The sequence below is a fragment of the Schistocerca cancellata genome, chromosome 4, assembly GCF_023864275.1.
Source record: "Schistocerca cancellata isolate TAMUIC-IGC-003103 chromosome 4, iqSchCanc2.1, whole genome shotgun sequence".
In the NCBI taxonomy this organism is placed as follows: domain Eukaryota; kingdom Metazoa; phylum Arthropoda; class Insecta; order Orthoptera; family Acrididae; genus Schistocerca; species Schistocerca cancellata.
In genome coordinates this window covers 237,047,391-237,060,361 of record NC_064629.1, presented here as the reverse complement: position 1 = coordinate 237,060,361, position 12,971 = coordinate 237,047,391, and the positions used below count along the sequence as shown (strand labels likewise).

Here is a 12,971-nt window from a genome sequence, read left to right as displayed (position 1 = left end):
ACATTTTCACGCAATTTGGGTGCATAGATGCTGAGAAATCCGTGCCCAGAACAACCACCTCTGGCCGCAATTACGGCCTTGATAGGCCTGGGCATTGAGTCAAAAAGAGCTTGGATGGCGTGTACAGGTACAGCTGCCCATGCAGCTTCACACGACACCACAGTTCATCAACAGTAGTGACTGGCGTATTGCGACGAGCCAGTTGCTCGGCCATCATTGACCAGACGTTTCCAATTGGTGAGAGATCTGGAGAATGTGCTGGCCAGGTCAGCAGTCTAACATTTTCTGTATCCAGAAAGGCCCGTAAAGGACCTGCAACATGCGGTCGTGCATTATCCTGCTGAAATGTAGGGTTTTGCAGGGATCGAATGAAGGGTAGGGCCACGGGTCGTAACACATCTGAAATGTAACGTCCACTGTTCAACGTGCCGTCAGTGCGAACAAGAGGTGACCGAGACGTGTAACCAATGGCACCCCATACCATCACGCCGGGAGATGACGAATACACGCTTCCAATGTGCGTTTACCGCGATGTCGCCAAACACTGATGTGACCATCATGAAGCTGTAAACACAACCTGGATTCATCAGAAAAAATGACATTTTGCCATTCGTGCACCCAGGTTCGTCGTTGAGTACACCATCGCAGGCGCTCCTGTCTGTGATGCCGCGTCAAGGGTAGCCGCAGCCGTGGTCTCCGAGCTGATAGTCCATGCTGCTGCAAACGTCGTCGAACTGTTCGTGCAGATGGTGGTTGTCTTGCTAACGTCCCCATCTGTTGACTCAGGGATCGAGACGTGGCTGCACGATCCGTTACAGCCATGCGGCTAAGATGCCTGTCATCTCGACTGCTAGTGATAAGAGGCCGTTGGGATCCAGCACGGCGTTCCGTATTACCCTCCTGAACCCACCGGTTCCATATTCTGCTAACAGTCATTGGATCTCGACCAATGCGAGCAGCAGTGTCGCGATACGATAAACTGCGATCGCGATAGGCTACAATCCGACCTTTATCAAAGTCGGAAACAGGATGGTACGCATTTCTCCTCCTTAGACGAGGCATGACGACAATGTTTCACCAGGCAACGCCTGTCAACTGCTGTTTGTGTATGAGAAATCTGTTGGAAACTTCCCTCATGTCAGCACGTTGTAGGTGTCGCCACCGGTGCCAACCTTGTGTGAATGCTCTGCACGTCATCTTCGTGGTGTAGCAATTTTAATGGCCAGTAGTGTACTTTAATTCCTTCATTTTTGGTGTCTTCTCCGACGGTGATGATGCCGCCACGTTGCAGCAGGACACCTGTGCTTGTCACAAAGAGATGCTACAGAGGTTTGAGAAGCGTGATAGCGGACACAAGTTGATGACCTGGCGAACAAATTCGCCTGATCTCAACCAGATGGAACAGCTGGGAATACATCGGGCGGCAACTCCTCGCCCAAAACCAGCAGTCCGTAATTTACGCGACGGGAATCGCGTGACCTGTGCGTGGACATCTGGTGCCACATCTCTACAAAGGACATGAATGCATACCATGCAAAATCGCTGCTGTACTGCGTTCCGCAGGTGGTCATAATGTCTAGACTTAAATATACTCCCATGACAAAGTGCCATTAAGGTGTCACCTGAACGGGGAAGTACTTTGATACGTACGTAGAGGATACTGAACTGTTTGCTTAGTTTCAAGGAACCGACGTTTGGAAAATATTACTCCATGTGGTAAGAGGTCTTTTACGATCAATGTTTGGGAGATGTGTGTTTGTGAACACTTACGTAAAGCAATGAACAGTTGCATGCCTCAGACATGTTAGTGGCGATACTCTGAAAAACACAAATGTCTATGTCCATGGGTGAACTCTACCACTATTTTCGTTATGTAACTTGTTCTTGAAGGAAAGAACGAGTCGTGTGCTATTATTGACAAATACCCCGAGAAGTAATTTCAGCTGCCTAATCTGAAGGAGTTCTCTTCAATTTGGAGGATACTGACTGGTAATCGACGGTGACTCTCAAAAATATGGAAAGATTTTCCAGAGACCGCTACCAGTCACAAATATTTGGCGTCTTAAATTATTTAATCAAACATTTTTGGAAGTACAAACCTGATATTCAGACAGCAATGGAAATACAAAAAAACGTTTAACAGAAGTACACGGATATTAAAGTCTTTACTATTTTTGCAAGTGCTCTGGCCATCTTTCTCTTGTAAAATGGCTGTCTTCTCCTTACTTACATTGCCGTGGCTTCTTGAATCTGGTTAACCACTGTTCATAATCTTGCGAAGGACACTTAAACGTCAACAACTTTAATATTGATGTGTAGTTTTTTAAAAAAATTATATTACTTTTGCTGTCTGAAGGTGAGGTTTGTACTTTCGAACATGTTACTTTATCAAATAAATTAAGGCGACAAAAAATTGTGACTGATAGCGATCTCTGAAAAACGCTTTCATTAGTGTTTTTATTCCCCTTTTCTCGCGGTATGTGAGTTGTCTTGAATGTATCTGTTGAATGTAGGTAACTAATGGATGTATGTCTACTACGGTGTCGGATGAGGTAAGAGAAGGTGAGAAGCTGCTGAGCTTAATGTCTCCATCAACAGTGCCTTACGCCCTCATTCCACGAGAGACTGCGGAAAGGTTTAACACCAAACATCAGTACAGTACAGTACAGTACAGTACAGTAACGATGAGGAACTCCATCTCCTCCCGTTATCAACCAAATACTGGCGATGAAAGTGTCTTCCAGAACCTACGAGTTGAGTGGCACTGCAAGGGCGCGTGTTAACAACCTCGTCTCAAGATGCTCGTTGGCTCTCTACAAGAATATGCGGCGTTGCAGTCATGGGCTAACACCACTGTAGAATCTTTAAATAAGCTTTTTTTTATATTGGCTTCACAGATGCTTTGAACCTGAAATATGGGACGACGAGTCTAATACCTGAAAAAAATTTGTTCTATGGAATTCTGAGATGCTCCTGTAGCGCCTGGGATGACCCAAAACGGCCTACGTACGACAGCTCGATATCCAGTGTGGTGTCTGGCCATAGTTAGCTTGGCATCAGAATGTGTACAATAAAGACAGTTCTTTCGATTTTAATCTTTATTTTTGTGTGCAGTATTGACTTTTGACAGTTTGTGATCTTATAGTATGCAATTTTGTCTTTGAAGTAAGAATGAATTTAAAAAAGTGTACTCAGACAGAAAAGGTATGGAAAAATATCCAATACGGTGTCTAAGCAGTACGTCATCAGAGCGTCCCAAGAATGGAGATGAGGCTGAGAGCAGTTCGGAAGGAGTGTGAGCCTCTACTAACAAAAGAAACTGAAAGACTGACTAGCATCTTTATGTGAATAAGGGCTGTAACTATAGGATTGTAAATTTTCTTATCGCTTCAAAAATGGTTCAAATGGCTGAGCACTATGGGAGTTAACAGCTGAGGTCATCAGTCCCCTAGAATTTACAACTACTTGAACCTAACTAACCTAAGGACATCACACACATCCATGCCCGAGGCAGGATTCGAACCTGCGACCGTAGCGGTCGCGCTATTCCAGACTGAAGAGCCTAGAACCGCTCGGCCACCACGGCCAGCCTTATCGCTTCCGCTGTTATTTGTGAACACGTAAAATGTAAATCGTACAATCCAGATATCACGTTGCAAGCGCAAAGTCCTCGAAGCTTATGCTTCGCAATAATTATTGCCTGTTGAAGCTGCCCATTAGTTGTTACACAAAGTAGTAAGTTTATACGGAACCCATATGAAATCAACTGTCTAATCGTCCTTGTAATGCGCCTGCTTGGAGCAGGGTTAAACGGAATTTTAAAGTTCTGTGATTTCATGGAATTGCCACGACCGATATTTTAATCATTCTATAATAAATTAGTGGATTTAGTTTCGATCGCAACGGCAACAGTACGACATGCCAGTACTGGTATAGTAGATTAATTGTAAGAGCTTTCTGAAAGTAGAATTTTTTCATTTGTTCATGTCTATAACATTTCAAAACTTCAGACGCCTTTTTCGCGGAATCTGATTTTTTCAAAACGGCACGCAGCGTGACTCCAACGGCTTTGAGCCATTTTATTTGAAAGTTTAACCACAACTTTGAAATAACCTTTCAAAGTGAAACACTTATGGGATTTATGATAATTTAAATAAATTATTCTTTTGTGGAAATTGAATGACTTTATTTAAACACTCGCAAATCACACAAAAAATATTTCTAAAATCCCCTATGTGATTCACTAGCTACACTGTTATAGATTACAAAAATTTTTTCTTTTTCCAGATTCAAAGTGGCACACATTATAATGCGTGCTATAGATCGCCTCAAATTAAACATGCCTAGGGAGAATTGCTTGCAGTGTCGCCATTTTGTAATGTTTTCCGACAAAAAATTTTGTGATATACTTTAATATATGCTCAATAAAACTGCGAATAATATTTCCTTTTCACATTTTGTTCCATAAAAAAAGGTCAAGAAAAGTTTCTTAGGTCGTTAAATTGGTATTACTCTTTAATGTGTGGCGCAGCAGAATGTGTGTGTGTGTGTGTGTGTGTGTGTGTGTGTGTGTGTGTGTGTGTGTGTGGGTGGGTGGGGAGGGGAGTCTAAAGAATGCACAGGGGAAATTTCCGAAACAGGCGTCGTCTTAGCTGGCAGAAATTAACTGAAACTTCCTGGCAAATTAAAATTGTGTGTTGGTTAACGACTCTAACCCGGAATTTTTCCCTTTGCGGGCAATGCTCTTACCGACTGAGTTACCTAGCCTCGAGTGTTCAAAAAATGGTTCAAATGGCTCTGAGCACTATGAGACTTAACATCTGAGAACCTAGCTAACCTAAGGACATCACACACATCCATGTCCGAGGCAGGATTCGAACCTGCGACCGGAGTGGTCGCGCGGTTCCAGAGTGAAGTGCCTGGAACCACTCGGCCACACCGGACGGCAGCCACGAGTGTCAGTAAAGCTGTGTGAGGGCGGGTCGTCAATGGCGGGGAGGGTGGGGGGGGGGGGAAGAGGGAGGGGTGGTCATAATTTGTCACTACACGCCCCCACCCTCAACTATTTGATCGAAAGTATCCGGACATCCTTATGTAATATGGAGATGATCACAAGATTTAACTAGTTACGGACCCACCACTATAAAAGGAGGCGGGCAGCGTTGTCGGTAGAGAAGCAGTACGTTCAGAATTAGCTTAGTGACTTCGAACGTGGACTAGGCTTTGGGTGTCACCTGCGTATCAAATCCATTGCGGACATGTCAACCGTTGTAAAGCTGCCCAAGTCGACTTTTGGTGACGTGATTGTAAAGTGGAAGCGCGAAGGAACAGTCACAGCTACCAGTAATCAATACCAGCCAGACCACCTTTTATAACGGACAGGGAGCTTCGAACACTGCGGAGGGTCGTTGTAAAAAGAGAAGCATGAAATCAGCCGAAGGAATCACTGAGTTTTCAAGTGATACCAGCAGTTCAGCTAGCACAATGACTGTGCGTTGGTGGGTTAAGCGTGAGGTACAATGGTGGAACAGATTTCCGTGAACCTCACGTTTCTGTTGTCAGCGCTAAGCGACGCTTGTGGTGGCGCAAAGAGCGACACCACTGGACAGGTGGCTAGAAACGTGTAGTTTGGAGTGATGAATGACGATATTCCCTGTGGCTGTCGGATGGAAGCGTTTGGGCATCACTATTTCAGGCTGACGGAACGGCTTTCGGGCACGCTAATAAAGATCTCTTTCTGAAATTTGGCTGAATTACTCCTTGGGCACGACCAAAAAGGCCAACAGGCTATTTTTTTATTTCAATTTGTTCATTAGTTATTGCAAAAAAGTGACCAAAAACACGACAAAACTAAGTCTTTGTTCAAAAGAACGCAATTTTTTTTATTTTGTCAAATTAAAAGAACTATGCTATTATTCCGTGCTCATTATCCTACATTAAGAAAATTGTTTTTGATTTCAGGTAAGATTTGCAGACTGCAGCACTTCCACCATGGAAACACCTGGTTTTGGACAGAGGAACTTCAGCTCCTCGGATGGGGAGCTTAATCACAATTTCTTAAAATCAGAAAATGTTATCCAAGAATCAATGATCGTGCTAAAAAGTTACATTGTTCCATTATTTTTTCAAAAACAGCTTAAAATCGCTTATTTTATAGGCTGACGAGAACGGACTCTGTTATCCAGACTGATCCTTTCAGAGCTACTGTAGAAGATTGACGGGGGGCATGAAAAGTTGGTCACTTTGGTCTAACGACTGCTTCCTTGGGAGTCTAAGTTTTAAATACCACTCAAAGCAAGTGGTGGATCTCACTTCTTGGACCCCCGTCACACACAGGCTTTCGCGAAAGGTGCAATTAGTTTCCCGGCCACTTGGTCCAAGCGTTTATGCGCCACAATGTAGCCGTGTTCGTGAATGCTGAAGCCTCACCAGTTCAGCAAAGGCTGCTGGTGTTAGAAGACCAAACCATTTAAAGCCTCTTGTTGGTCGCTCATCGTAACAACTTTTATTAATAAATATCACAGTGATACCGGGAGGACAATAAAAGGAACTTTGACAGAAATAAAATCCAAAATAAAATTCCAGGGAAAAATTTCGAAACTATTCGAAATCGAAACTGCTTGATGGCTAGGTGATGCTTCAACGAACTTCGACAGCTGAAACTGTCACCGTTTTCTACACTGAAGCGCCAAAGAAACTGGTATAGGCATGTGTATTCAAATACGGTGATATCTAAACAGGCAGAATACGGCGCTGCAGTCGGCAACGCCTATATAAGACAAGCGTGTGGCGCAGTTGTTAGATTGTTTACTGCTGCTACAATGGCAGGTTATCAAGATTTAAGTGAGTTTTAACGTAATGTTAAAGTCGGTGCACGAGCGATGGGACATAACCGAGGTAGCGATGGGACATAACCGAGGTAGCGATGAAGTGGGTATTTCCCCGTACGACCATTCTACGAGTGTATAGTAAGTATCAGGAATCCGGTAAAATATCAAATCTCCGATATCACTGCGGCCGGAAGAAGATCCTGCAAGAACGGGACCAACAACAACTGAAGAGAATCGCTCAGAGTGACAGAAGTGCAACCTTTCCACAGATTACTAGAGATGTCAATGCTGTGCCATCATCAAGTGCCAACGTGTGAACCGTTCAACGAAACATCACCGGTATGGGCTTTTCGTATATCCTACACTGCACGACACTAAGCTTAACGCCTCGCCTGGTACCAACAACACCGACATTGGACTGTTAATGACTGGAAACATGTTGCTTGGTCGGACGAGCCTCGTTTCAAATTATATCGAGCTGATGGAGTGTACGGGTATGGAGACAACCTCATGAATCCATGAGCCCTCCACGTCAGCAGGGGTCTTTTGAAGCTGGTGGAGGCGCTCTAATTGTGTGGGCGTGTAAAGTTGGAGTGATATGGAACCCCTAATACGTCTAGAGACGAGTCTGACACCTGACACGTACGTAAGCATCCTGTCTGATCAGCTGTATCTATTCATTTCCATTCTGCATACCGACGGACTTGGACAATACCAGCAGGACAATGCGACATCCTACACGTCCATAGTTGCTACAGAGTGATTCCAGGAACACTCTTCTGACTTTGAACACTTCCGCTGGCCACCAAACTCCCTAGACATAAACATTGAGCGTAAGAGGTCTACACCCCCTCGTAATCTTACGGATTTACGGACAGCCCCCACAGGATTCATGTCAGTTCCCTCCAGCACTGCTTCAGACATTAGTCGAGCCCATGCCACGTAGTGTTGCGGCATTTCTGCCTCCTCACAGGAGGCCTACGCGATATAAAGCAGGTGTACCAGTTTCTTTGGCTCTTCAGTGTCTATTCAAAGTGCGAACTGCACCAGTTAACATACAAATGGCTGGTCATATTATTGTTCGAATCTGACACCGTTGAAGTTCCAACACCGAAACTCAGACATGCCTATACCAGTCTTTGGCGCTTCAGTGCAGAAAACGGTGACAGCTTCGGCCATCGAAGTTCGTTGAAACATCAAGCAGTTTAGATTTCGAACTGTTGGTGATTTCGACTTACTCGTCCATGAGGATGACGTTGTTACCGATGCGTCGATGGCAGTGCCCCCAGATGGGGATGGCGTCGGCGGTGATGTCGACCTGCGAGTACTGCACGCTGGACGTAGCCGTCGACTGCATCACGTACTTGCCCTGCAGCTCGACGGGGAAGTAGCACGCCGCGCGCCCTGCAACAACGCTACAGCTGGAGTTGGAGTGGAAGCACAGCGCTCGAAAGTGTAAAAACTGTCCCATAGCGTTGCTACGAGACACGCTTGATAAGGCTATGTTTACGTTGGACTTGTGAATCAAAAAAATGTTCAAATGTGTGTGAAATCTTATGGGACTGAACTGCTAAAGGTCATCAGTCCCTAAGCTTACACACAAATTAACCTAAATTATCCTAAGGACAAACACACACACACACCCATCCCCGAGGGAGGACTCGAACCTCCACCGGGACCAGCCGCACAGTACCTGTGAATCTGTAGTAGAGCAGCAACTAAAGCAAAGCGAGGCTCAAAATGCTGGCGTTGACACCTGTCAACAGCTACGTACTAAGAGGTGTGTGTGTGTGTGTGTGTGTGTGTGTGTGTGTGTGTGTGTGTGTGTGTGTGTGTGTGTGTGTGTGTGTTTCTGGCTTTGGAGGGGAAACCGAAGTAGTCATGACTATCACGTACGCGTTGCCCTTTATTTCGTACTACAGTTACTGGAAAACAAAACAGTGTGGTTAACAAGACTTTTCTCTTGAAAACCACTTTGTGCAACTATAAATACATATCATTTGAAAAACTTACACATGTGCTTCTCTAAATTGCAACTTTTTTTTTTGCAGATATGAAAACTGGTCGGTCATTTTCTCTTTTCGTATTGTAGTTTGAGATTTTTAGAAAATCGTAAGAGACGTAATTAAAGTTGAATTTCCATAGAAGATTGCAGACGTAGATGATTTCAGTAAAATAGCGCATGGGTACTAAAATAATTGGATTGTTCCTAACTGCCCAGGAAGTGGAAAGGAAAACTCATTCAAATGATTTGCCCTACCCACTGTAGCACCATGTTCAGAAACTACAAACAGTATCCTTGTTACAAGGGCTGGTTGATATCAGTGTAAGTTCATGAACATTAATATTAGTCACTTGCGCAGCTATCTTCCGCAGCCGCTGTTATGATCAATTATTATTGCTTTTTTTTGTCTTAAGCTTACAGCAACTGCAGAAAGCTTAAGATGGAAAAACCGGTAATTAATATGAGTGGTTAGGTAAGATAAAGCGATGGTAGAGCATTTAGGGTTTCAACTTTCTTTCTGCTTTTGTCAGATAAGAGTCTGAAGTTTTTGATGACAGCACTTCACTGAACTGCAACGTGACACATGACGTAACGATTATCCACTTTCACACGGTGCATTAAAACCTAACGTACGGCGTAAGATGCTGATAAAGGATATTTCGATATTAGGATAGAACGAGCATTTGTATAAGATACTGTAAATGGAAAATCTTGGCCAAAGAAATAGCAATTCAGTAGATGTAGTCGAAAATACTGCTGAATACATTTCTTTGCTGTACAATTTAATAATTGACAGAGAACGTACTAAATATTTTATCACAGGAAAAAACTTCACAGCCAATAAATGTGACGCATAACCAGTTATCCATCTCAACACGAAATCAAAAAGGCTGCAAATATTCACGATCTCTTCCATGTAAAAATTATTAAATTTTCTGTTTACCTGCCTGTTAATGTTGTCTGAATAAATGGACAGTCGTGTCAATCTGATGTACCGATAAAACCTAACATCACTGTTTTTTTAAGTACGTATATTTATGAACCAAGCGAGGGTCAGTGCAGGCTAACAGCGACGCTCTCTCCATAAGACAGAGTTATTTTTGTAAACCGGACTTGCACGTAGACTCACCACGCAGGAAGATGTATTAGTTACACATCAATTTAAAAAAAAAGTCCGAACGGGTAATAGATACTGACTGGTAACACGTGTAACCAAACCAGGGGCATTTCTCGCGACGTCTTAAAACAACATCGTCGTTCGTTGCTACTCTCTTTACAGCTAAAATTGCAGACGGCTCTACACTCTAAGCTTTCAGCCGTGTCACACCTCCAATCAGAACGGATTTTTTGTTTTTGTTTTTCTAGTGTTACCAGCCAGTGTCGGAAACTGCTAAAACGTGAATATAGCGGATGGCTATAATTAAAGTGGAGCTACTCACAGAGGTCCAGTGTTGCTCGTAATTATCGTATGGCAGCGAAACTTTCTAGATATTTTAATGCATTATGCGGAACCAATCTGCACTGAAAGAAAATTAGTTTCAATTTTGGCCAACATTTGAGAATTTGGCGCTGTGAATGCAAGAAAGGCGTTTAGACATGTCGTGAATCATAGTAGAGCAGCGATTAGCGGTCCAACAACACTTTATTACTGTAAGTAGGCTGTTTAGATTTTTATATTGGTAATGCCACGTAGCGCTCTGTATGAAAATCACTGGCTGTGCTGTGTGCAGTATGTGGCTAGTTTGCATTGTTGTCTGCCATTGTAGTGTTGGGCAGCGGCAGCTGGATGTGAACAGCGCGTAGCGTTGCGCAGTTAGAGGTGAGCCGCCAGCAGTGGTGGATGTGAGGAGAGAGATGGCGGAGTTTTGAAATTACATATATTATGACTTTTGATGACATTAAGGTAAATACAGTGTTTGTTCTCTATTAAAATCTTTCATTTGCTAACTATCCCTATTAGTAGTTAGTGCCTTCAGTAGTTTGAATCTTTTATTTAGCTGGCAGTAGTGGCGCTCGCTGTATTGCAGTAGTTCCAGTAATGAAGATTTTTGTGAGGTAAGTTATTTGTGAAAGGTATAGTTTAATGTTACTCAGGGCCATTCCTTTGCAGGGATCTTTGATAGTCAGATTGCGTTGCGCTAAAAACATATTGTGTGTCAGTTTAAGCACAGTCTTGTATAATTGTTCTAAAGGGGACGTTTCATTACATAGTCACAGAACATACCATACCACAAGTCAAATATACATTGTCCTAAGAGTAAACAAACAGTCTCTCACTTGCCCTAAGTATATCACTCTGTGACATCCTCCCCACCCTGGTCGACCTCCAAAGGTACGGCCAGCTGCACAGGACGACCAATGATGTGACCTTCTGGTGTCCGGAGTATTATCGTCCTTACCCTGCCGTCTCTTCCTGGGCGAAAGGGGATGACTCGTCCCGATGGGCGTTTAACTTCATGGTAGTTCCAATAGGTATTCTTTAACCCAACGGTTCCAAAAACTGTCACAGAGTTGCTGTCTCAGTCGGAATTCCTTTGTTAAATTCGTGTTCGCTGAAGGCTCTGGTCCCGTCGGAATAGTCGTAAGTTTTTCTCCCGTCAGAAAATGGGAAGGTGTGAGTGCATCACAATCATCTCCTGGCGTGATGGGCCTGGAGTTCACCGCGGCTTCAATACTGATCAAGGTGGTGGTCAGTTGTTCCTCAGTGAGCTTTGCGAGTCCCAATACTTTCCGTAGGCAAGGCTTTATAGTGCCCACCATTCTTTCCCACCATCCTCCCCACCAAGCCGCCCGGGAGACAAATTTCCAAGTAATACCGTGGTGGGCGAGGAACTGTTAAATTTTTGTGGTGGTTAATGCCTTCCAAAGTTGGGCTAGTTCCATATTCGTGGCGTGGAATGTTTTCGTGTTATCTGTATATATCGTGTGGGGTAGTCCGCGTCTTCCGGCGAATCGCTGAAGTGCCATAAGAAACTTGTCCGATGACAAATCTGTACAGAGTTCGAGGTGTACAGCTCGTGTGGTAGCACATGTGAAAAGAGTGATATATGACTTGTGCTTTTCCTTCCCCACTTTGATAAATAGTGGGCCAGCATAGTCTATTCCGGTCATAGTAAATGGTTTGGCAGGTGAAACTCGTTCAGGTGGCAGCGGTGCTTCGATCTGTTGCCCTCGTGGATTCTTCAAGATCTTGCATGCGAGGCATGAGTGTAGGATTCTTTTGATGGCCTGACGAGCTCTAAGGATCCAAAATTCGGTTCGCAGTTCGGATAGTACAGAACGAACACCAAAGTGATGGAGGTGGTTATGTGTCTCTCGAATAACCAATTGTGTGAAGTGGTGGGAACCGTCAAGGAGTACAGGATGTTTTTGTTCCCTATTTAGGCTAGTGCACTGCAGTCGACCTCCTAGACGTATCAGTCCATCTTCTAAGAAAGGATTGTATCGTGCGATTTTTGACTCTTTTGGCAGTGGTAAGTTATTCTGAAGTGCATGTAATTCGCTGGGGAAGGAATCCCTCTGGCCCACTCGAATCCAATACATTTTGGCAGCTGATAATTCGGTGGCTGTAAGTTCTCCTGAAGATTTATTCTTCTGACGAATGTTGTGTAGGAAGCCGAGAGTTCATGCTGTGATACGAATGACCTTCCAGTATGGCCTGCATTGAAGTAAGTTCAAAAGGCTGATTGGCGTAGATATCGACAAGACTTGGCTCTGGGTTTTCTTCCTCTTTTCTTCGGGAGGAAGTCGTACCATCGTTGGAGTATCGTTTGACCAGCATTCAGGAGGGCGTGTAAGCCAAGGCGGCCCATGCCACCAAATATCCATAGAATTCATTTGGTAGCCGAGGAGTCCACGTGAGAGGTGGTCAGCAGGATTGCCTGGTCCTGGGCAGTGTTTCCATTGCGTGGGAATCGTGTGTGTTTGTATCTCAGTTACCCGATTACAAACGAAGGTCTTCCATCTGTTAGGATCATAGCGAATCCAACTTAGTGTTATTGTAGAATCCGTCCACAATATCGCATGGGTAATTTTAAAGTCTGTTGCGCGGCAAAAGTAACAATAGTCTGGTCCCAACTACTGCCGCTAAAAGTTCGAGTCGAGGCAATGTCACCTTAATAGGAGCAAGTCTGTTC

The 12,971-nt window shown here is 44.1% G+C and overlaps 1 protein-coding gene across 1 annotated transcript in view; it reads right to left on the bottom strand.

Moving 5' to 3' along the window:
• LOC126183504 (uncharacterized) overlaps nucleotides 1-12,971 on the bottom strand; it is a 307,076-nt gene that overhangs the window by 132,777 nt on the left and 161,328 nt on the right. The window contains exon 2 of the mRNA XM_049925549.1: nucleotides 8,069-8,234. Coding sequence (XP_049781506.1) covers nucleotides 8,069-8,234 — 166 coding nt within the window. The remainder of the gene's footprint in view (nucleotides 1-8,068; nucleotides 8,235-12,971) is intronic.